This window comes from Thermobia domestica, unplaced genomic scaffold (genome assembly GCF_964235325.1).
Source record: "Thermobia domestica unplaced genomic scaffold, izTheDome1.hap1.1 HAP1_SCAFFOLD_911, whole genome shotgun sequence".
Lineage (NCBI taxonomy): Eukaryota > Metazoa > Arthropoda > Insecta > Zygentoma > Lepismatidae > Thermobia > Thermobia domestica.
The window spans coordinates 41,534-63,111 of NW_027656621.1; the positions used below are offsets into that span (position 1 = coordinate 41,534).

General features: G+C 39.3%; 1 protein-coding gene across 2 annotated transcripts in view; it reads left to right on the forward strand.

Moving 5' to 3' along the window:
* The window catches only part of LOC145677475 (solute carrier organic anion transporter family member 74D-like), a 54,856-nt gene that overhangs the window by 22,744 nt on the left and 10,534 nt on the right, over positions 1-21,578 (forward strand). For both annotated transcript variants that reach the window (XM_081747950.1, XM_081747951.1), the window contains exons 8-9: positions 8,888-9,032; positions 17,643-17,836. In XM_081747950.1, the coding sequence (XP_081604076.1) occupies positions 8,888-9,032; positions 17,643-17,836 (339 nt within the window). The remainder of the gene's footprint in view (positions 1-8,887; positions 9,033-17,642; positions 17,837-21,578) is intronic.

The following is a 21,578-nucleotide window of genomic DNA, read 5'->3' on the forward strand; positions in this document are numbered from 1 at the left end:
GAACGATTTCCTGAGGTATGCCGGGTATAGTTAACGTTTGATTTCTGAAATCGAGCATGACACGCAACTGAGACAATAAATCTAAACCAATAATTAGTTTTTCATTCAGTTCCTTTATCACTAGAATAGGAATTGACATTTCAAAATCTTGAATAGCTATTGTCACACGAGTAATTCCGGCTACTCTCTTTTTATGTTTACCAGTAAAATCGACTATAATGAGATTCTCAGCTTTTTGCAATTTAGAATTCGAATAATCACTAGTAATTGCTTTCCATGACGAATATGATAATAAAGAGGCATTTGCGCCTGTATCCAATAAAGCTTCTGTGCTTAACCCATTTATTTTGACGGGGATTCTAGCAGTACTATATGATTTTAAAAATACAAAGTTTTCTTCAACACCAAAACCATCATTGACATTATCATCTTTGAACCAACAACGATTTACTACAGGCATAAATTGATACAGACATCTATTGACTACTATTTCCGAATCATTATTTACAGATACGTTATGTAAAAGGTCGTTCTCATCCTTAACATGAACACGTAAATTTGAAGATAAATGTTCATAAGAATCAATAGCTGATATGGATTTGACATTATCACATAAATTTGAAGATAAATGTTCATGAGAATCTATAGCTGATATGGGTTTAACCCCTACCACATCAGCTGCAGTTAGTTTAAATTCATACTCGTATATGGTTCCAATAAAGTACATTGTACCGCACAATCATGATTATGTCCCGCATTGTTATTCTGTACAGGAATTGTGTCAATATCTTGATTTTGATATGAAGTGCCATCTCTTGAATTACGATTACGTCTATCCATGTAGTTTACTGTATTTCTGGAATTTCGCCATGTATTTCGTCTATTTTTGAATCTACTTTGGTTATATGGTCTGACATAAGGATTGTCACGGTTGATTAGGTTAGGTGGATTCCCAACATATCTTTGTCTATTTTGATCGTTCTGATTGTTTAAATTTGCTCGACTTAGGTTATGTTCCGTATTGTTCACATTACGGATATTTAGACTACGAACAGGTACAAGGTGATCTGAATTGTTTTTAATTTTACCTACTCCCGCTTGATGATTCAGTGTCTGGTATTGAGTTTCATAACATTGGACAAGCATTAATAAGTGATTAAAACTCATGCACTGCGTAGAAAACAGGATCTGTTGTAATTTAAACGGTAGTAGATTTCGAATAGATGCAATCACTCTAGATTCCGATTGCAGTGGATTTACGACTTTTAATTCGTTATACGTATTTACAACAAAATCAACAACAGATTTGTGCAAGCGAGGATTATAAGGTTGGTTTCTAATCGTGGCATCTCTGTTTGCAAGTAAAAAGTCGTTTTCGTAATTTGCAATCAGCGCGGCTTTGAATTCCTCATATGTATTGACATGATCCCGTACTGCTTTAAACCATAAAGAACATGGTGGGAGTAATAAATGAGGGATTAGTTTCATATATTGAGATTTATCTATACACATTATACTGCACTCATCCTGAAATTTTTCTAGGAAAGAAGTAGCATTTTCATTACATTTACCACTAAACTTACTCATAGCACGTATTTCGCTCATCTTTACACTTAACTTTACATTCCTTTCACCATTTCGTGTTCGCGTTGAGTGACAATTTCTACCTACTGCGTTATGCGTGGTTCCACCATCTCTTTTCCGCCCATCTGTATTCCTTGGGTGAATTCTTTCCAAAATAATGTCCTCATCGGATGGATTACTTGAAGAAGAGATAACGTAAGGTCCACGTTGATCTGCTGCGGGTGAATGCGAGGTCATCTCTTGTGAACAAGGGAACTCCAAACGATCATTAACCATGTTGTTGTGGTATGCGTTGTCCTTAACCTGTAACGTCCTAATTTCCTCTTGTAAGGTAGATATCAATTGAGTATTTGCACGTATTTGGTTAGAATTATCTGTGACCTGAATCTTTTGCTGACGAACAGAAGATTCTATTACTTCCAAATCCTTTTTTACACGATTGACTTCTTGGATTACATGGTTGTAATTATCCTGGCAATCTTCAGATAATCTTTTTAGCTTTTCATCAAACTGTAATGTGATGTCTCTCACGGCCTGGATAACAGATTGTTTCGTCTCTTCTGATTTTTGATCTATTTCTTCCAATCCTCTACTCAATTCGTTGGACATCTGAGCCAAATTTTGCTTCATGGCTTCTAAATCGTCTTTTCGGCTTTGTTCCTGTCGCTGTAATGCCATTAAAATTTTGTCTTCCAATGTCAACATTTCGGGTGTAATGGGAGCTATATTTTGCTCGTTGTTAATACTGTCAACAGTTTCATTTTCTACTATCTCACCGATCATAATTTTTCTTGTGATTACTCTGCCACTTCTGAGAATAGTTGAGTTCGTATTCATGAACCTTCTTACTGAGGTAAATTCGCCCTTACTTTAGACTTCGGGATATGAATTTACAAGAATCCCGGGTGAGGTAAACCAAAAATTTTACAACGACTCACCAAAGGTAGTCGTCAACCCTGGTTCGGCTAATAATATAAGTAAATCTTTAGTGGCAATAATTGTTTACACCTTAAAATATCTTCCGTAATTATTTTCACTAGTATTATCACCTTTTATACTGAAATTACAAGTCCATGATAAGTATTAGATAATTTATTCGTTGATTCTCTTTTAACGTATATTCACACAAACTGTCTTGCAATCATACATGTTAATTATATCCATAAACAAACTACATAGCAACCAACTATACAATAATAGTGTATATTTCTTACATATATTAAAACATTCTTCTTTTGTTATCTTTAGTTAACATTATATCAGGTATAGTGCTTGTGTAGAAGCACTTTCTGCCCAAGATACAAGTAATTATCAACCGATACAAAGTATCTCGTTGTAAGATAAACATAGTTTTGAAATCTTTGGTAAAAATGCAACACTAACTCCGCTGACTAGTAGCAGGTACAAACAACGCCTACCTCCACGCTAACCACCTACAACGTCGGTAGTGGTCCGCGGGGTTGATCCGTCGAATATTTGACGCAGAGATTGAAGAGAAGTTCATCGAGGAAGCCTACTCCTTCAAAAAAATGCATCCGCAATCGCAATAGTCAGAGAACTACCTATATGGTTTGAATCTTGACCACTTCACAAGAAACTATTAACGATCTTCGCGTTTTCATCTTTAAAAAGCGACATTGTGTTGAACCTTTACAATCGCCAATACCACTTCCTCTTCGATATGAAATATGTCAAAAAGGCAACACCCACTCCACTGACAGTTGCACGAACCGATTCAAATGTGGTTATTGCACTGTACCCCATCCGACTCGCAATTGCTCCAATCTTCAACAAGCTCCTACTTATAATATTTGCCATGAACAATCTCATCCAACTTACAGCTATAAATGTAAAAATCGCCCTACTCCGGAGATGACAAAACCAGAAGTAGTCGCATCGTTACAATACCCAGAACCAAATAGTTGATATACAGTTAGGATCTAGTGGTCTACTACCACGATTTTAGCGCATGCATGGATGGTGCTTTGGCGGCCGTTTGGCCTATTTAATTTACCTATACCATCAACTGACTGTGAGACACCCGGCCCGTAGATGCTCCTGCTTGAACATAAGTCTTTTGGCACGTAGTGCAATGTCAAAATTTGTCTCTTAGCCTTGTCTGGCTTTAGCGATGTAACTTCTATCCTCTAATGGAATGGGATACGCACACTACGCTGCCAGACCTAAGTCCTAGGTGCCTACCAGTTGCTCACTGGCGAAGCCGGACTGCTAGCGAGCCAGTCTTCCCATGCTCTGCATGCATGGTACCCGAGCGTGTTGAGGCAAGCTCACCTCCTGCCCATATTCGCCGTTACCCAAATTCCTGGGATAAGCTCACATGAGCTACCAAACCCAATTGTATGACCACAGCCCGGCAAAATGTAACCCAATCCGGGAGCCCCAGTTATTCCTGAGGGGACTTGTCCTGGCCCTGACAATCTCTGCGTGCAGAAGTACTACACACACGTCGAGATACTCCCGTATCTCGTCCCGGTTCCAATGATACGTTTAAGTCAGCATTTGAGTTTGATGCCATCCCTTACCTACATAATTTCCTCCTTTCACTGAGATCAGAAATATTTATCCAAATTCCTTGGATTGGCACTTTCCCCAGTCGCCATTCAGTCCTCCTGTAGGCAAGAATCTGACATTCTCTCCCCGGTAGGATCGTCGGAGCAATATGGAAATCCTCTTATTACGGTAGAGGTACACCGTACATTACCAGACCCAATGGCTGGTGTAGACTGTCTCCCTTTAAAGACAATTGCCATTCGGAAGCGGCGGCTCTCCTGGTAGGGCCACGAATCCTGCACCCCTCCTGTACGAACCATTGGGGCGAAAAATTATCATTACATCTCTCTTACTCTTGAGGTACGAGTGTGCGTTAGGATACAAGTATACCATCCCGGACCAAAAATCACGCACGATACGCTCTTTGAGGGCTGTACATACATCATCCTCCCGGTAGGGCGTGGATCCACCTCACTGGGCACACCACTACCTCTCTTGGTTCCAAGGGCACGACCTAATTGACCATTTCGGAAGATAGCCGAAGCCCCATCTTTTCCGGTAGGGGCGGAAGTTTTCACTACCTACCTCGGTGAGGACGTGACGAGGTAGCAATACTGTCCCAGATCCAATGACACAAGTTAGTTGCCCAGTCCGTAAATATAACAAAATCTCCAGATCCGACATACGAAATAGTAATGTATCTCCACGCACATCCCGACTCCTATCTCCCCTCTTGGCCTTACCAGGCCATCACAAGGTATATGAACTGGTACTCGGCGAGAGGGGGTCTTTTTTCCTTTCTGAGCACGGGCTTGGAACCGGCCATGGCGGGGTTGACCTTTCTCTTTCCCCATGGAGGGAGAACCTATTGAGCGGAAAGCCAGCCTCGTTAGAAAAAGAAAAGTGAAGATTTTGAATTTGGGTATGAAAACGTTTTCGGTTGACATATACCATTATATTCGTCTTGAAAAGTTGATTACATTGTAGTCACTTCCGGACATGTCCGGATTAAGATCTATTTGGGTTTAGATAATATTATTAGGTAAACACACACAGAGAGACACACCTGATAATGTTTAAGCCTAATCGCTGGTACGTCTGTAATCAAGTCATGCTCGGAACTAACTGCAATGAATGCAAGTCTTCAAGACGAATGCAGTAACATATACAGGGTATTTCAAAACAACACCAACAACGTTTGGGAGGTTATTCCTGACACCAAGATAAGACAAAAAGTATAGACCAAGGGTGCACAAATGCTTCCTTTCGGAGTTATAGGCTGCCGAAAACATGAAAAAAGAACTTTAAAGGTCCATAGCTCCAAAATTATGTACCTACCCTGGTTGGGTAAAGACTTCACTTAGAAACTAATACGTGCGCTAACCGCAAATACATGTTTTTAGAATCCTAATGTACTCACGCGACAATTTTTATAGACGGAGTTTGGCTACGGGCATATAATTTGAAGTACTCAACAACTACCTGCATAAAAGTTGTTGCGGAAGTACGATTCAAGGTGGCCATAGACTTTTCAATTAAGTTTGTGTTTACACTTTGATCCCCCGCCATTTTGCACAGGATTATTGTAGAGACTCGAGACTTTCTTAATCTTATTTCATTGAACCACAGCTTTCAAATGATGTGCTACTTAACCCCGTTGCCATTTGAAACTTGTTTTGTTGGATCCCACCTGGGACTCTGTGAAGGCCCTGGGACAAGACGTTTTAACTTAAATCGTTGTACTTTGAAAATGATGCCACATATCCATTTCTGTTTTCACATTTATCTCACCGTTTCCGATTTATAGGGATGGCGCCGTGGACTTTTTAATTAAGTTTTTGTTTACATTTGACCCGTCGCCATTTGGCACAGAGTTGTCGTAGAGAGTCGAAACTTGCTCCATTTTCTTTCACTTAACAACAGCTTTCAAACGATGTGCTCTTTAACCCCCTTGCCATTTGAAACTTATAAATTGGACTAGGATCCTGGGGCAAACTTTTTTATCCCAAAAAGTGTGCCCTTGAAAATACGTGTTTGCCGAGTTTTCCAGTTACCTAGCAGTTTCCGAACAAATGACCCGGTTCAAACTATTCTGTCAGCTTTGTAGCTTTTACGTTAGAAAATATGTTGTAACTCACGATATTCCGCCCGGTGGCACTTATAACTTTGGGATTCGTGTAGTTAAAACATATCAAATGCAAACACAATTATCTCGTTCGGATCTCAGCGGAGCCACTTCGTGACCCTCCCTCGTAAGAATAAAGTAAAACGTTGGGGGTAAAATATTCTTCAACCCTCAAAGAGCTTCTTCCAGAAAATTTTGGCTGTACTGTCAAAATCAAAATGTGGGACAGTACTGGCTCACTATCTTGGCACATTGGCAATAGGAATTTAAATTTTCTTGACTTCGGATGGAGAGGCGGTGACCAACTCCGGGGAACTTGACTTCCCTAAAGCGTATCTTACATATTGTAAACTGTCTTCAGTTCGATGGTCCCACTGATTCAATTCAAAGTCGAGTTGCGTACGTGTGTCTGTACGTTTCGTTGTGTATTTTGATGTTTGAGCGCATAACACAATATCAGCGTATAACTTTGTTTTGCCATTTGATTCCTGTTTTGCTGGTGTATAACATTAAGTGCTGTGCTTTGCAATGGACAACTCTAGTTCGGATGAACAGTCTGCACCGAGAGTTGGGCCCAGTGGGAAGAAGAGAAAAACATATGGACGCGTTTCGGATGCATTAAAACGGATTCGAAGCATGAGTGACATCACTGGATACGATTGCATGAAGTTTGGATGAAGTTCGGATGAGGGTTTCTCCATGTTGTGGCATTACTGCACGCAAGTTGTATCAAACACTGTTAATGACTTACACATAGGTCTATTCTGCGATTCTTCCCCAGGGCAGAATACGAACTACACAATATTTCGGTTGTTTCACTTTCTGGTCCACACAGCGGAATAGATTCAACGCATTCAGATTACATTTCTAGTAAGGGACCATTCATGTTCAGAATGCAACGAAAACGTGGCATAATTAATACCCCATCCAAATGTTAAACACCTAATGACTGGCGTGAGGTCATTGAACACGCACAGAAAGAACCAGAAATTTTCATTGTGATAGATTGTAAGCCCGAATTTTTTCGGCAATGGACAAATATTTTTTGGCAAGAGATACAAGAAAAAAATCCCTTTCACACAAAGGACAATCTTACAATTCCTTGCGAAGAAGATGGATACACTGGTTCACTTTGGTCCATATGAAACACACAAAATCATAGAAACTGAAAACAGATCTATTGCCTCCGATAGAGCAGGGACAGCCGATTGGAACTTCCCGTGCAAAATTTGAAGACTTCCAAATTCTTAAAACAGTTGTGTGGGCCAGAAGCATTGACAATATTCAAATATGAAGTGGAATAAGACAGTCAGTAAGTTTTAGTAGAGACAACCCCCCCTCCCCATAAACAAGATACAAGGTGAAATGTTATATCTATGCATGTATTCCTTATTCAAGAAAATTTCTGTATTTTTGTTCTGTAACTGTATTTTTTTTATTTATAACAGTTAATCATTGTAATCTAAATGACTGTAGAATTAAATAAAATTGTGTATTACTTAAGAACAAAAAACAGACGTATTAACTGTTGGGAACAAACTGAAAATGGTATATATACTTTTAAATCGCTTTTTCTCACAAAGTTTAAAAATGGACTTAAATGGCGTGACAAACATCTTGGCATTTGAAGGCGGCGCTACATGTTCCCTTTAAATACGTACTGCTAACAAATGAGAGGCTAGCGATGTTGCCACATTTATATGGTACACATCCACGTCTATCCCCTGCCAGCTGATCGCGCTGTAGTTTGTATGCATAGCCATAGCCACACCCTTTACCACTTGGCAACGCCGCGCCAGAGCTTGTGTTTTATTCGTTTAGCTGAAATGCCAAGATGTTTGTCACAGGCTTTAGATCGTTATTCCCGTGTACCCTTCATATATTTTTGCTGTGACAAAAAAGTTTGTCCAATGTCCATATTATGCAGATGTCCGCTATTGAGAGATGCTCGTGAAGAGGCTTCACTGTATTTATTGTCTTCATCTATTACGTACAATTCATTGTAAGCTATTTCTGCGCTAGATAGCAATAGTAGTAACGTGAATTCACGTTAACAAATTCCAAGTGAACAAAAATGTTGAGTTCATTTTGAATTTAACGTCCCTTTCAGCAGTGAGGTTAGACTATATGAGACGGGACCTACTGTTTAACGTGTAATCCGAAACACATGAGCTCTCGCCAGGAATCGAACCCGGATCTTCCACGCCAGTGAACAAAAGTGTGTCAGAGGCAGGGGCGGATCCAGGACGGACTTCTGGGGGGGACGATGGGTTGTAATACTGCTACTTAGAGCTACTTTTAAGAGCTCCAAACTCTGGGATGGGTTTTATTTATAGACTATATAAAATAAGAAAGTTTCCTCTTCTGGGGGGACAATCGCCCCGATCGCCTCCCTGGGACCGCCCCAGGTCAGAGGCAGCTTGTGAGGGAAGTCACACTGATAAACTTCTTTTATTTATCATATGAAGGTAAAAAAAAAAAAAAAACACGTCTATAACGTTCTAATTGTTGCATAAAATAATTAATATATGACATAAACTTTATTTCCTTAGTGTCAAGCGTTAAAACTTTAATTTTTTAGCACCTCTGCTTTCTATTGCACTGTATATCAAATTATATTTCTTTCGAGTAAAGATCTGACAATGAATTACTGTTTTCAATTTTCAGGTTGAACGTTGATGCATTCTGTAACAGTGACTGTCATTGCGCTTCTGCAAAATACTCACCCATTTGCTCAATAGATGGCACGGCAACCTTCATTTCTCCTTGTCACGCTGGATGTCATAGTATGGAGAATGTAAATGGAACAAAGGTAACGAATTATGAAACATAATATATTTCATTTCTATTTGATTTGTCTGTAATAATTGACCTTTCAAAATGTATATCTTTTTTGCACATTAATAATATCTATCTTTAGAATTTGGAGGATTAATGTATTAAATCTGTTACCAGAAATTATGAGGTGTAGACTTTTAGTTTCTGTGTTTTTCTCAACAATCGAGGCTTTATTGTATACAAAAAAGATGTTCTACATTTGAGATTGAAAATATTGCCTATCGTTGGCTACTACATTTTTCCCCATGTTCTTGGGCTGTGTACCAGGCCCGTATCCAGGGGGGTCTAGGGGGCCGCCCCCCCTAAATTTTCACTGTAGGCTTGCAAATGAACTATAATATGGGATGAACTAATATTTTTGGATCGGGTCCCCCTAACTTCCACCGGGCCCCCCCTACATTTTCGGGTTGGCTACGGGCCTGCTGTGTACTATTCCCGCGCCGAAAAATCTTACGCCTCATCCTGTGAGGCGAGGCTCGTATCGATCCAATTTTTGTCTTCAAAAGAACGTAGGTCTAAGTGTTGGTCAGCCAGGCCGTGTGCAATTGATCGAAACAAGTGAAATTCAGAGAGAACGATGTCTGAGGAATACGGTGGGTGAGGCAGGACTTCCTATTTCAACGTTTTCAAGTAAGAATAAGTTTTAACGGACTTTGTGGCATTGGGTTGAGCATTGTCATGCTGCAGAATCACTTTATCATGTTTTTCGTTGTATTGCGGCCGTTTATCTTTCAATGCCCGGCTTAAACACATTAATAGCTTTTGATACAGATCGCTTGTAATTGTTTTAGTTGGTTTAAGCAGCTCATAATCCATTATGCCAATCCCGTCCCACCAAATACAGATTATGACCTTCAAACTGTGAATATTCGGTTCAGCCGGGAAGTCGCAATGATTGTCTGCGCTTGAGGTTATCGTAATGAACCCCTTTGTCGTCGCTAGTCACAATGTGATGCAGAAATCTCTTCGATTCAACTCGCATGGCACCCAATATCCTGGTTTCTGAATTATTCCCATGACTTTAAGGCGTTCTGAAATGGCTTGTTGAGTCACTCCTAACGACCCTGCGAATTCTTCTTGCGTTTGACACTAGTCTTAAAAGAAGTAATGCCTTCAATTGTGCATCTTTGAAAACCTTCTCTCTTTATCACTGCCATGCCAGTCTTCGATGTCAAAATCACCGTTGTTGAATCGTTGAAAGCACTTGTCACACGTTCTTTCAGTAATAACGGTCTCACCATTAAGTATTTGAGTGTCTACGCCGCAAATTTCTTCATATTTGAAACAGGAAATTAAAACTTGCTGCAAATGACGAGAATTTGGCTCGTAAACTGACATTTTTGATCAGTGGCGTATTTAGGATTATGTTTCGGAAGGGGGGGGGGGCTATGCACAACACGTGAGTAAGCATTTATATTTTTTCTTTTGTGTGCCGACAAATTTTAGTGAAGTTGTGCATATAACAAATTGATTTCGGGGGGGGGGGGCTTGAGCACGATAGCCACCCTCTAAATATGGCACTGTTTTCAATCAAAAATAACGTTAGGATGCTGACACAAATCGACTAATGTTTCGATGGGGTTACATTGACAAATGCCCTAGCATATTATATGACATCTATATCTTTATTTATACCACCACTTACCGCTAGAGCCATCTATTGGAAAACAGCGGAAGCAAAGTTTTACACCTAATATTTGGGAGTATTTAACCATGTTCCATGACTTTATAACCTGTATGTTTTGTCTCATAGTAAATATATGTTTGTAATGGAAATAGATTAATTTAAACGTATAATTATTAATAGAAATGAATAAGTGTAATTATAGAATACCTATCTGGTAATATTTCCGCGTACTAGTAGAGTCAAATCATAGGATCTCAGCAGAAGAATAATAATTGAAAACAATATTAGTATATGACTTTCGTTACGGTAAAAGTTATTATATACAATGTATAGGTTAACAACTGTTTTGCGAAATGAACTACAAACGAAGTAGCCTAAAACAAATGATTTAATGGAAATAAATATAATATCGATTAAGATGACATAACACATTTCTGTCATAGCAACTTTTATGTACAAGTAACCTATAATGTACATAATATTATTTAGAACTAAAGTAACTGAACTATACATAACTCACGAGCTAATAGGAACCACCTTTCCAGAATATCATCATCATTATCATCATAGGTATTCTGCCCTTACTGGCTGGTCACTTACCACTCCTGAGAAGCTTCCATGCTCCCCGATCCTCAGCTAACCTCTTCGTCTTCACGTTTATCTTTCTGTTTTTATATCATCCATTAATTGTAGTCTCCTTTGCCTCCTCCCTCTCTTTCCTGCCACCATACCCTCCAGGACGTCCCACATGATACAATTCCTTCTGAGGCCAATGTCCCAACCAGTTTACATCAAGAATAAAACGAACAGAAATTCATGTTATACTGGGAAACTTATACTGATATTTGTGTATACTTACCTCCCCTGCTTACCGAGATGTATGTGTACTTAACTGTCGGGTATGCAAGTAATATTTACAAGTTGTGTTACACCAGAGAATTTATATCTGACTTGTATAAATTGTTATGTCGATATTTCTTTATATTCTATACATTTCGTTTACATTGAGAGCCAATACAGTTTTGATACACAATACACAATTGATTTTTAAAAAAAACGAATGGAAGTTTTTCGAAATGTGGGTGTAGTGAAGAATAGCGAGAATTAGTTGGGTCGAGCAGAACACTAATAAGAGGGAGTTGGAAATGATGAAGGAGAAAGGGACAATTTTAGATATTATTGAAAAGTAGAAGTGAAACTGGTTGGGACATTGGCTAAAAAGGAACTGTATTATGAGAGATGTGCTAGAGGATGTGGTGGCAGGAAAAAGAGGGAGGGAGCAAAGGAGACTACAATTGAGGGACGATATGAAAAGAGAAAAATCGTACGTGAAGACGAAGAGGTTAGTGGAAGACTTGCGCCAAGTAACCTGCCAATAATGGTACAATAGGTCTACCTATGATTATGATGATGATGATGATGATGATGATGAATACAGTTTTACACTTAAAGACGTATGTTTGAGGTTCTTTAGAAACTAATGGTTGTTATAATTGATTGTAATCGTACTACTGTATATAACTACAATCTACTAACAATGCATGCTCACCCTGTTAGTCATGGATTTTCATGATAGCCGCGCAATGTAATCAATGGCTATAATTCTTCTTAAACCATACATCCCTCTGAAGGAATCTGAAACAGGCCGGTACCAAGCCTAAAAATTTAAGGGGGACCGGCAGAAGTTAGGGGGCACGGTCCAACCATAATATAGTTCATCACCATATTATAGTTCATTTGGAAGCCTACCGTCAAAATATTAGGGGGGCAGTGAAAATTTAGGGGGACCCAGCCTCCCTAGACCCCCCAGATACGGGCCTGAAGCATCGTTACCAAAACTTTTCACAAACATTTGTTGCACGGGCGACATAACCACTGAGCCAATCGGTTCAGTCTTAGTCGTAAAGTATAGTGATCGCAAGAAGTCGTGAAGCTTGACCTAGATTTACCAATTTCAGCACCCAATAGAATGCGAGTGTGTGTCCCAGTCACCAACCCTACCCATATTTTGCCAGTGTTGTCTCTCGCGCTATACACAGAACATCTCCTGAGACTGCAGTGTTGTTGCATTCCCCGAAAAGTTTTATTTTGTTATTAATGATGTCATTGTTTTATATTTTTGTTATTAGTATTGTTATCGTTTAACTCGATTGTTGGTGTTCGTGCTATAGTTCTTTAAATGATTTTTCTTCTTTCTTTAGAGCTCCTTTGTGGCTAAACGGTTAGCGTACGCGCCTTTGGCGTAGGAGACCCTGATTCTATTCCCGGTGGGAGCTCATCGTTCGGATTCCACGTTAATCACTAGGTCCCATGTCATATAGCGTCGCTGCTCAAAGGGACGTTAAACTCAAAATTAACTTTGGCAACGTCAGGGGCGGATCCAGGGGGCGATTGGGGCATTGTCTCCCCAGAAGAGGAAACTTTATTATATATATATAATCCCAAAATAATTCGGAGCTTTTAAAAGTAGCTCTAAGTAGCAGTATTACAACCACCGCCCTCCCCCCAGAAGTCCGTCCTGGATCCGCCCCTGGGCAACGTTGTTGGTGCACTTGGGCTGTTTCACTTTTTCTCAAGTGTGCGTTCGGAAGGCAGCTCTACGAATTGCACCGAACTCTTCCGATGCATCACACGTGAGGCAAGTCAGTTGTATGATTGGTGTAGACCGCAGGTTTCACGAGTCGACACGGTCACTATAGAATGTGAGAAGAAGAGTCCATCGAAAAACAAAATATCATCGTTGCACGAGAGAAAGGGACTTTCAACATGTCATTGCTTCCGACCCCCTTAATCTCCATTTCTATGGAGAATGAATTTGGACTTAAACAGGATCAGCAGTGACACTATTCATCTCGAAAGCGTCGCCTTAAAAACTATCGATTGGACGCCAATATCGATCGTTTTCGATTATTTTTTAAGTATCACTTCACTACCCTTCCCTCTGTTGCCGAAAATGTACCAAAAAAAACTAAATTACACCAAAGTCCACTCATGTTTAAAAAAAATAATCAAAATTGTTACAATCGTTTTGGAGTACTTAACCGTTAAACATCGTTACATGGTGTACTACTTACCTTGATACGCCTTTGTAGCTTTCAAATTGATAGGTCGACCCAAAATAATGTAGTCCTCACGTTGGTCTAGTGGCTAGCTTGTGTATCTTTGACGAACGTTTCCCTGCATTCGTTTCCTTGTGAGTTTGTGCATGGGTTTTGTAGGGAGAGGGTCTCCCGTTTCCTCCTACTTTCATTTCCATCGTTTCGTTTATTCTCATGATCACCGTCTCTTTTAGCCTACAGACGTAATCGTGCGACGTAAATTAGAAAGATTTGATTTTCATTTTTTTTCCTTATGCGGCACGGTGGCTCAGTGGTAGAGCCCTCACTTTGTTTTTTTTCGTGGGGTCCCTGGTTCGATTCCTCGCCAAGTATGTTTGTGCTGTACAACATTGTGTCCGTGGGTTTTCTCCGGGTATTCCCGTTTCCTTCCAGGGCGGCACATTGGCTCAGTGGTAGAGCGTTCACCTCCGGTGCTTGGGGTCCCTGGTTCGATCCCAGCTCGCGCCGTGTAGACTTTGTGGTGGATAAACACCGTGCTTGTGGGTTTTCTCGGGGTTCTCCCGTTTCCTCCCACTTTCTTCATTCCACCATTTCATTCATTAGTCATAATCACCGTCTCCTTTAGCCTAACCGGCATAAGCGTGGGACGTAAAACTTAAAGACTTTATTTCAGTTTCAGTTTCCTCCCACTCTCTCATTCTACCAATTCTTCCATCATCGTTCACTTGCCTTAATCACCGTCACCCACAGCCTAATCATGGGCGTAATTGTAGGACGTTTAACTAAAACATTTCATTTTCCCTGTCAGAAAGCGTTCAAAAGGGTTAACTGCATTATTGTAACTATGTGTGAGGGTTCCATAGTATTGTCAATCATAACTTATATTAAGTTGTAATACTTTAAAGTGGTAACAACAGCATTAAGAAATATTTACGTATCAAACACTTCGTGTACGTTTCGTGAGGCGGAGGATTCTGATAAATTCTAGACGAAACTAAGAAAAAAAACTAATCCCCTGTCGTGGGTAGCCATGGGAAAAAACAACAATAAAAGATACTGAAAACCAAGGGCGCCAATTTCTCTGTAAATTTGGGAGGGGCACTCAGACGAAGAAGGTATATATATGAGGATGTTAAGACAAATTGCATTCAAATTATGCCAAATATTGTATATTCATAAATACACTAGGGGAACCCACATGAGCTTTGCGGAAGCCCGGGCCCCTCCGCCTCACCCCCCAGGATCGGCACCCTTGGCGAGGACCAGCTTTTATATGAATTCAGTAAAGTAAGAACAGATTCCATTCCTAACTTTAACACTCTTCTAGCTATAACCGGAAGTTATGGGATTAATACTTCCGGTTTCGTTACTGGATTCGTATACATTGAAAATCTACCCTAACTTCACATGTGAAAGAAATTATTATTATTATTATTATTATTATTATTATTATTATTATTATTATTATTATTATTATTATTATTATTATTATTATTATTATTATTATTATTATTATTATTACAGTGTCCGAAAAATCCCACACCATAGCCAAAATCTCAGAATTTGTTGAGTGAGCTCTACATTGAGTTCCACACATATCTGCAGGCTCAATCACAAATTGTTGAGCACATAGGAAACACAATGTGCACCAATTGCTCCACTTATGTACTCGGTTATTTTTAATTTCTCCAGCAATCGTCCAGGGTATTGTGGGTTACTACAAAAGTAACCAAGAAAGTTCTGTCGCTTTTTTTACCCACCACCTTCAAACATCGATATGCCACCTAAGACGTACCTGGAAGATCACATATAGTCCCCATCAGCATCGACGACCTTCTGCCAACGTTCTGGAAGGCCATGGATTCAATCGTGGTAGAACTTGGTGCACCGTGAAGTGAAGAAGGTATCAAGAGCATTTTGCACCTCTACTAGGAATTTGAACTGGCATCCTCTAAAGTGATTGTCCAAGGAATGGAACAGGTAATAATCGGACAGTGCAATGTCCGGGAAGTACGGCAGATGCAACACTCTTTCCCATCCAATGCGTAGAATAGTGTCCCGGGTTATCCTAGCCACATGGAGCATTGTCCTGTAACAGGAGGACTTCTTTGCGATTCAGAAGTGCTGGCTCCAGATTTTTGAGTTTTCCTTGAACAAGGCTCAACTGCTGACAGTACACAGTTGCATTGACACACTGACCAACTGGTAGCAGTTCCTGATGCACGGTGCCGTGAGCAGTCCACCAAATACACAGGAGGAGCTTCTTCTGCTACAGTGCTGGTTTCAGCTGTTTTGGAACCAGTTGGGATGCTAAGCAATGATGACGGCGCGGTGGAGCTTCGTACAGGACCCACTTCTCATCACATCTCAACACCCTGTCCAGAAATGTCTCCTTCCTCAGACAAAACAGCAAAGAAACACGTTGTCTTCTGGCCCGGAGTCAAAGCATGTGGGACCCATCGACCCAACTTGTAGTTCTTCCCAAGTAGATGGAGGTGCTGCCAAATGATTTCTCCACTCACACTGAATTGTAGTCCCAGTTCCTCAAATGTCTGGCCACTGTTCGCCTCAATTGTTACCTGAAAATATTCATTTTGTGCATGCATTGGTCTTCCAGCACGTGGTGCGTCTTCGAGTGTTTCGTCGCCGTCCTTAACCTTATTAAACCACCGCTGCACTGTCCGTGTACTGACTACACCCTCACTAAAGGCCTGGCATATCGTCCGCCCCTCTGCAGCGGCGTTTGACCCCAGTTTGAACTCGTACAGCACACATGTCCTTATGACGCTCTGTGAAGGTCCTACGTTCACTCTGTCCTTACGCAAGTTCACGGTGTAACTGAACTACCATAATCAGGTAGTATGTTGGACATACCCACACCAACAACTTAATTCGCATTGAATTCATGGTGTGAGAGACAAGTGAACACAGACCTGCACAAAAAGCGACAAAACTTTCTTGGTTACTTTTATAGTTGTCGCTGAGGATGGCGTCGATTGAACTCATGGCTACACCTCAATGTGTGTAAACTTCACGTCCACACATTTGTCCTGTAACGGCATCCTTTAAGATAAAAAAAGAACGAAAAAACTTCACTATTTTTCCTCTTGTGCCGGACATTTTGGACATTCTGTATTAATAATAATAATAATTACTATAGAATTTTCGCCAAGATCACAATCGGACTTCTCACAAAGAATATTTTATTATGCTATGTTCATGGTTTTGTATTGATTTTGTAGAAGGTGTAGCTTAATGTTTTATGTCAGAATTGCACATACTACACATTACTTGCTCGAATACACGTGTCTATTTGAAAACATATTGAGTGTTATATGGTCCATCTTCACCCCTGATTACAATATTGGAATATGTCCCATCAGGGGCTTACTCAAGGGATTCGAGGTATAACACCTTTGAGCTAAATATTATGGAATAATAAATATTTACTGCACTAAGATACAGTAGCGTAGCCAGGATGTGTGTTTGGGGGGGCCCACAAGTGCTGCTATGGGTACATATAGAAAATTACAAACAGAAAAATATATAAACATAAAAATATATAAAAAATTACAAACATCAAAGTACCAAAGTACATTGTCGGACCGCTTTGGGGGGGGCCTCTGCCCCCCTTCCCTTCGCCACTGCTAAGATATACATATAAAAATCACGCTTATCCTGAAAAGATTTCACATTCAACACTTGGACCTCCCGTGATAAGATTCTGCGTACGCTACTGATCCAATGTTATTTTACATCATCTTATATATAGAAATTATTATTATCTTGGTGTTTAATTTCCTTTGTTTCTTTATTTCCTCTTTCCTTATATCACATTCTTCCTTTTCATTCTTTTTTGTTTCAACTACTTACAATTTTGTTTCGTTTTCTCTTTCAGATCTACCGAAATTGTAGTTGTGTTTCTTCGTTGTATGATGAGAACATTGTAAATCCTCCAATAGATGTCTCTGCCGTACCAGGACCATGTCCCGTAGACTGTGATTCGAAATTTATTGGATTTCTTGCAATCGTCTGTTTCTTGAAATTTATTGGCTCAACAGGGAGAGCAAGTAACTTTCTTATATATATCAGGTGAGAAAAAAGAACGAATGCCTCATAACTAAGGTAAAGGTTTATTTTTCTTATATATATCAGGTGAGAAAAAAGAACGAATGCCTCATAACTAAGGTAAAGGTTTATTTTAGATCAATAAAAATAAATATTATGGTTAAAATTTGTTTATTTTATGTCAACGAAAAGTTAAGGTGGATCACTAGATGTTCTCGGTGCTATGCTAAACGCTGCTTGAATCGTGCGGCATTGCCAAATAGTGTCGAGTGTTTACTGATGCCAGATAATAAAGGGAATAATCATGGAATTCTGCTCAGGTACTTACTGGAGAAATTATTTTTCGATCCTTATCGCGATTCCTCCTCTCGAACTGCAACGCTAGAATCCAGGAATTTTCTTATTGTGACTACTACAGTAAACGTACAAATTTGCCAACAACGCATTATAGCGTTCGGCGCAAGTTTCGTCTCAAAATCTATTTCCTTAAATATGAATTAATATTTAAATAAAATATGAAACATAACACGAAAAACGGTCAAACAATATATCTATTTCGTAATAAGATCATTACTTTAAAATACTTTACACACATAAATAAACAATTCATGAAAGGAAGCACTTTTAGTAAGATCTAACAGCAAGTGCCATCTTGTGTGCTCATTGCAAAAGGAATCGAATATTTTATTTTATTTGTTGCATTTTTCGATATCAGGAGCCACAACCAAATGAATCAGTGTGTTGTGCTGTAGCTGAAACAGAACTGTATCTTACAGTACAATATTTATAATATGTAACGTTTCATTGCGCAGTAGTTAAGGGAATGGGCTAAAATATGTACTGAGTTCCGATTGGTGATCCACCTTAAATAAAAGCAATATTTTTGGTACTATACTACTTCGTCTTAGCTAGTGTTGCATAAAACTGATTTGTATTTGCTGTTAGGCCTATAATTAGCTTCCGGAAAATGCACCAACACGGAAACGCTACACTTCTACAGGGTGTTTCAAAAATTGTGTCATAATATTTTAGAAGCAGATTCCTGACATCAAAATAAGAAAAAAAAAGTTCATATGGACCTATACTCAAAAGTAAATGGTTTCTGAGTTATAGGGTGCCGATAACGTGAAACAAGTGAACTTTAAATGTTCATCGCTCCAAGGGCGCCGATTTCTCTGTAAATTTGCGGGACCCATTCAGATGAAGAAGGTATATATATATGAAGATTTTAAGAAATTGCACTCAAAATATGGCAAATATTGTGCATTCATAAATACAATAGGGAGGCCCACATGAGCTTTGGCGGGCCCTCGGCCCCCCCCCCCAGGATCGGCGCCCATGGGACCTATCGTAGTTGGGTCAAGACACCACTGAGGAACTAGTATGTGAACTATCCAAATATCCATGTTTAAGAATGCTCCAGTACTTGCACACCAATTTTTAGAGACGTAGACAGAGAAAAATCCGTTTTCCGGACAGTGATATATTGTACAAATATGCGGTATCTTCTTGCTTACTATAGAAATCAGTACGGAGCATACGTTATCCGTATGCTACATAGGCACTGCCCTTAGATGGTACAGGATGTCTGACATCTAACAGTTTTCCGTACCGGTATATTACATGTATATACTTATGTTACCTTCGTCAGCTATATGTTATATACCGGTACGTCCATTTGTATGTGAGATCCTGACCGCCTCCATCAGGGAGTAATCTACACCCCCCCAATACCCCCCTAACACCCCTCCAAATTTCTTTACACACACCCCTGGATGGAAAAGGAATACTCCCCCAAATCCAATTGTATCAATCAGTATCATATAGGTTATTTATTACATCAAGTTAAAAAAGGTTTAGCGTTTAGGAAAGAAGGCAATATTCTTATTAATTATTTCACTTCAAAATATGAAACGACCTCGTTCTCATGTACGGGCTTCAAGAACCACATGACCTCATTGTTTCGGGCGGTGTTTCGATCAAAACAATTGACAAAACAGACCCGCTTTATACCTACCCTCCTGGGCTCCGCGGTCGTTTCCGAGAAAAGAGATTGATGTACAGATGCAGATGACTGAAATTGGCAACGTCTTGAGAGGTCATTCACCTACCTCCTCCTCAACGAGGAAAAATGTGACAATATAGTAATAAGCCTATACCAGATTCAGTTGGTAAGTACTACTCTGTAACAGGCTCGCAACCAGAGGGGACTATGGAGGGCCCGGCTCTCCCTTAATTTTTCATGTCCCCTCCAGACCTCAATACAACATGCACAATTTAGATATTTGAAAATAAAATTTTTAATGACTTGGCCCCTCCTAACATATTCGTGGCTCCCCAAAGCTCTGTGGCTGGTTTTGAGCCTGCTCTGTAAGTGGTGTATCAACGGACGGACGTTAGAAGGGTGTAGCCAAAACGTTTTTAGAAATGAGGAGATCGATCGAATTAAGAATTATATATATATTATAGACTGAGTCTAGTGTTATGCAGGAACGCATTTGGCGCTAGCTTAATTTTTGTAAAGTATATTTTTGTTCACGTAAATTGATTGAGTGGAACAGAGCTCATAACGAGTCACTTTTTTTTTTTAAACTAAAATTTACTTTTTTTTGAAGTTGGTCACTAAAAGTTACTTTTTTTCAAATTTGTCACTAAAAGATACTTTTTTGAGAGGGACGATAATGTCTGAGACGAAGAAATTTGGAAATAGGCCAGAACTGGTTCCACTTACTCAGGAGCTTTTTACATGTGCTAAGTCTGCTTACCACATAACTACAAAGCTTACTCTGAAAACCTAAGAAAGGAGGAAGCTCAAAAAGAAGAAGGAAAGAAGAAACAAAACAAACAAAGAGAGAGAGGTGATGGAGAAACTGACAAAACAAAAAAGGGGCATGATGAAATTTTGGTCACTTTTTCGTGTGCATTGCCCATTTTTGGTCACTTTTCAAGTATTTACAAGAGACCAGATCACTATGAGCCCTGGGATTTTTAAAATTAGGGTATATTAAAGAAGACAAAACAGAAAGATACAAAATATTTGTAAGTTGAAAAACTGGATTTCTGGAAAACAACTAAATCAATGAATAATTTTCCTATGAAAGATATTCAGAGCCAATAACGCAGCCAGGAAGGGGCAGGAACGGACATTAAGAGATCAAATAATATTACAACAATTAACGTTAACAACAGCGTTAGAATATTAAAATAACGAAATTGGAACTATGTACGGTATAAATTACTAAACGAATGTGATTTCATCATGGGACGAGGGAATTTTTCCTAATTAATATTTTTGAAAAAAAATCACCCACTAAAACTTGCTGGGGTGAAAAGAGAACCCTTCCTTTTAGGGACACCCCTCATTTACGGGCAAATAATGGTGTTCCACCGATGTCCATTTTGAGAGGTTTCACTGTATTACTTAGTTTCATAATAATAATAAATGCTGAAATGTGTGAACTTACTTTATTGAACCTACCAGTGCGAAGAGCTGATATTATTATTATTATTATTATTATTATTATTATTATTATTATTAGTAGTAGTAGTAGTAGTAGTAGTAGTAGTAGTAGTAGTAGTAGTAGCAGAAGTAGTAGTAGTAGTGTTGCAATAGTTGCGTAACAAAATATACTGTTTTCTTGTTTGAGTTTGTTTAAAAATTATATCACTATTCTTAGAACACCCCCCTTTTATTTTGAACACCTCCCCAAGTAAAAATTTCTGGCGTACTTACTGGCCTCCATTGTTTCATGCAGAAAGTACGTAT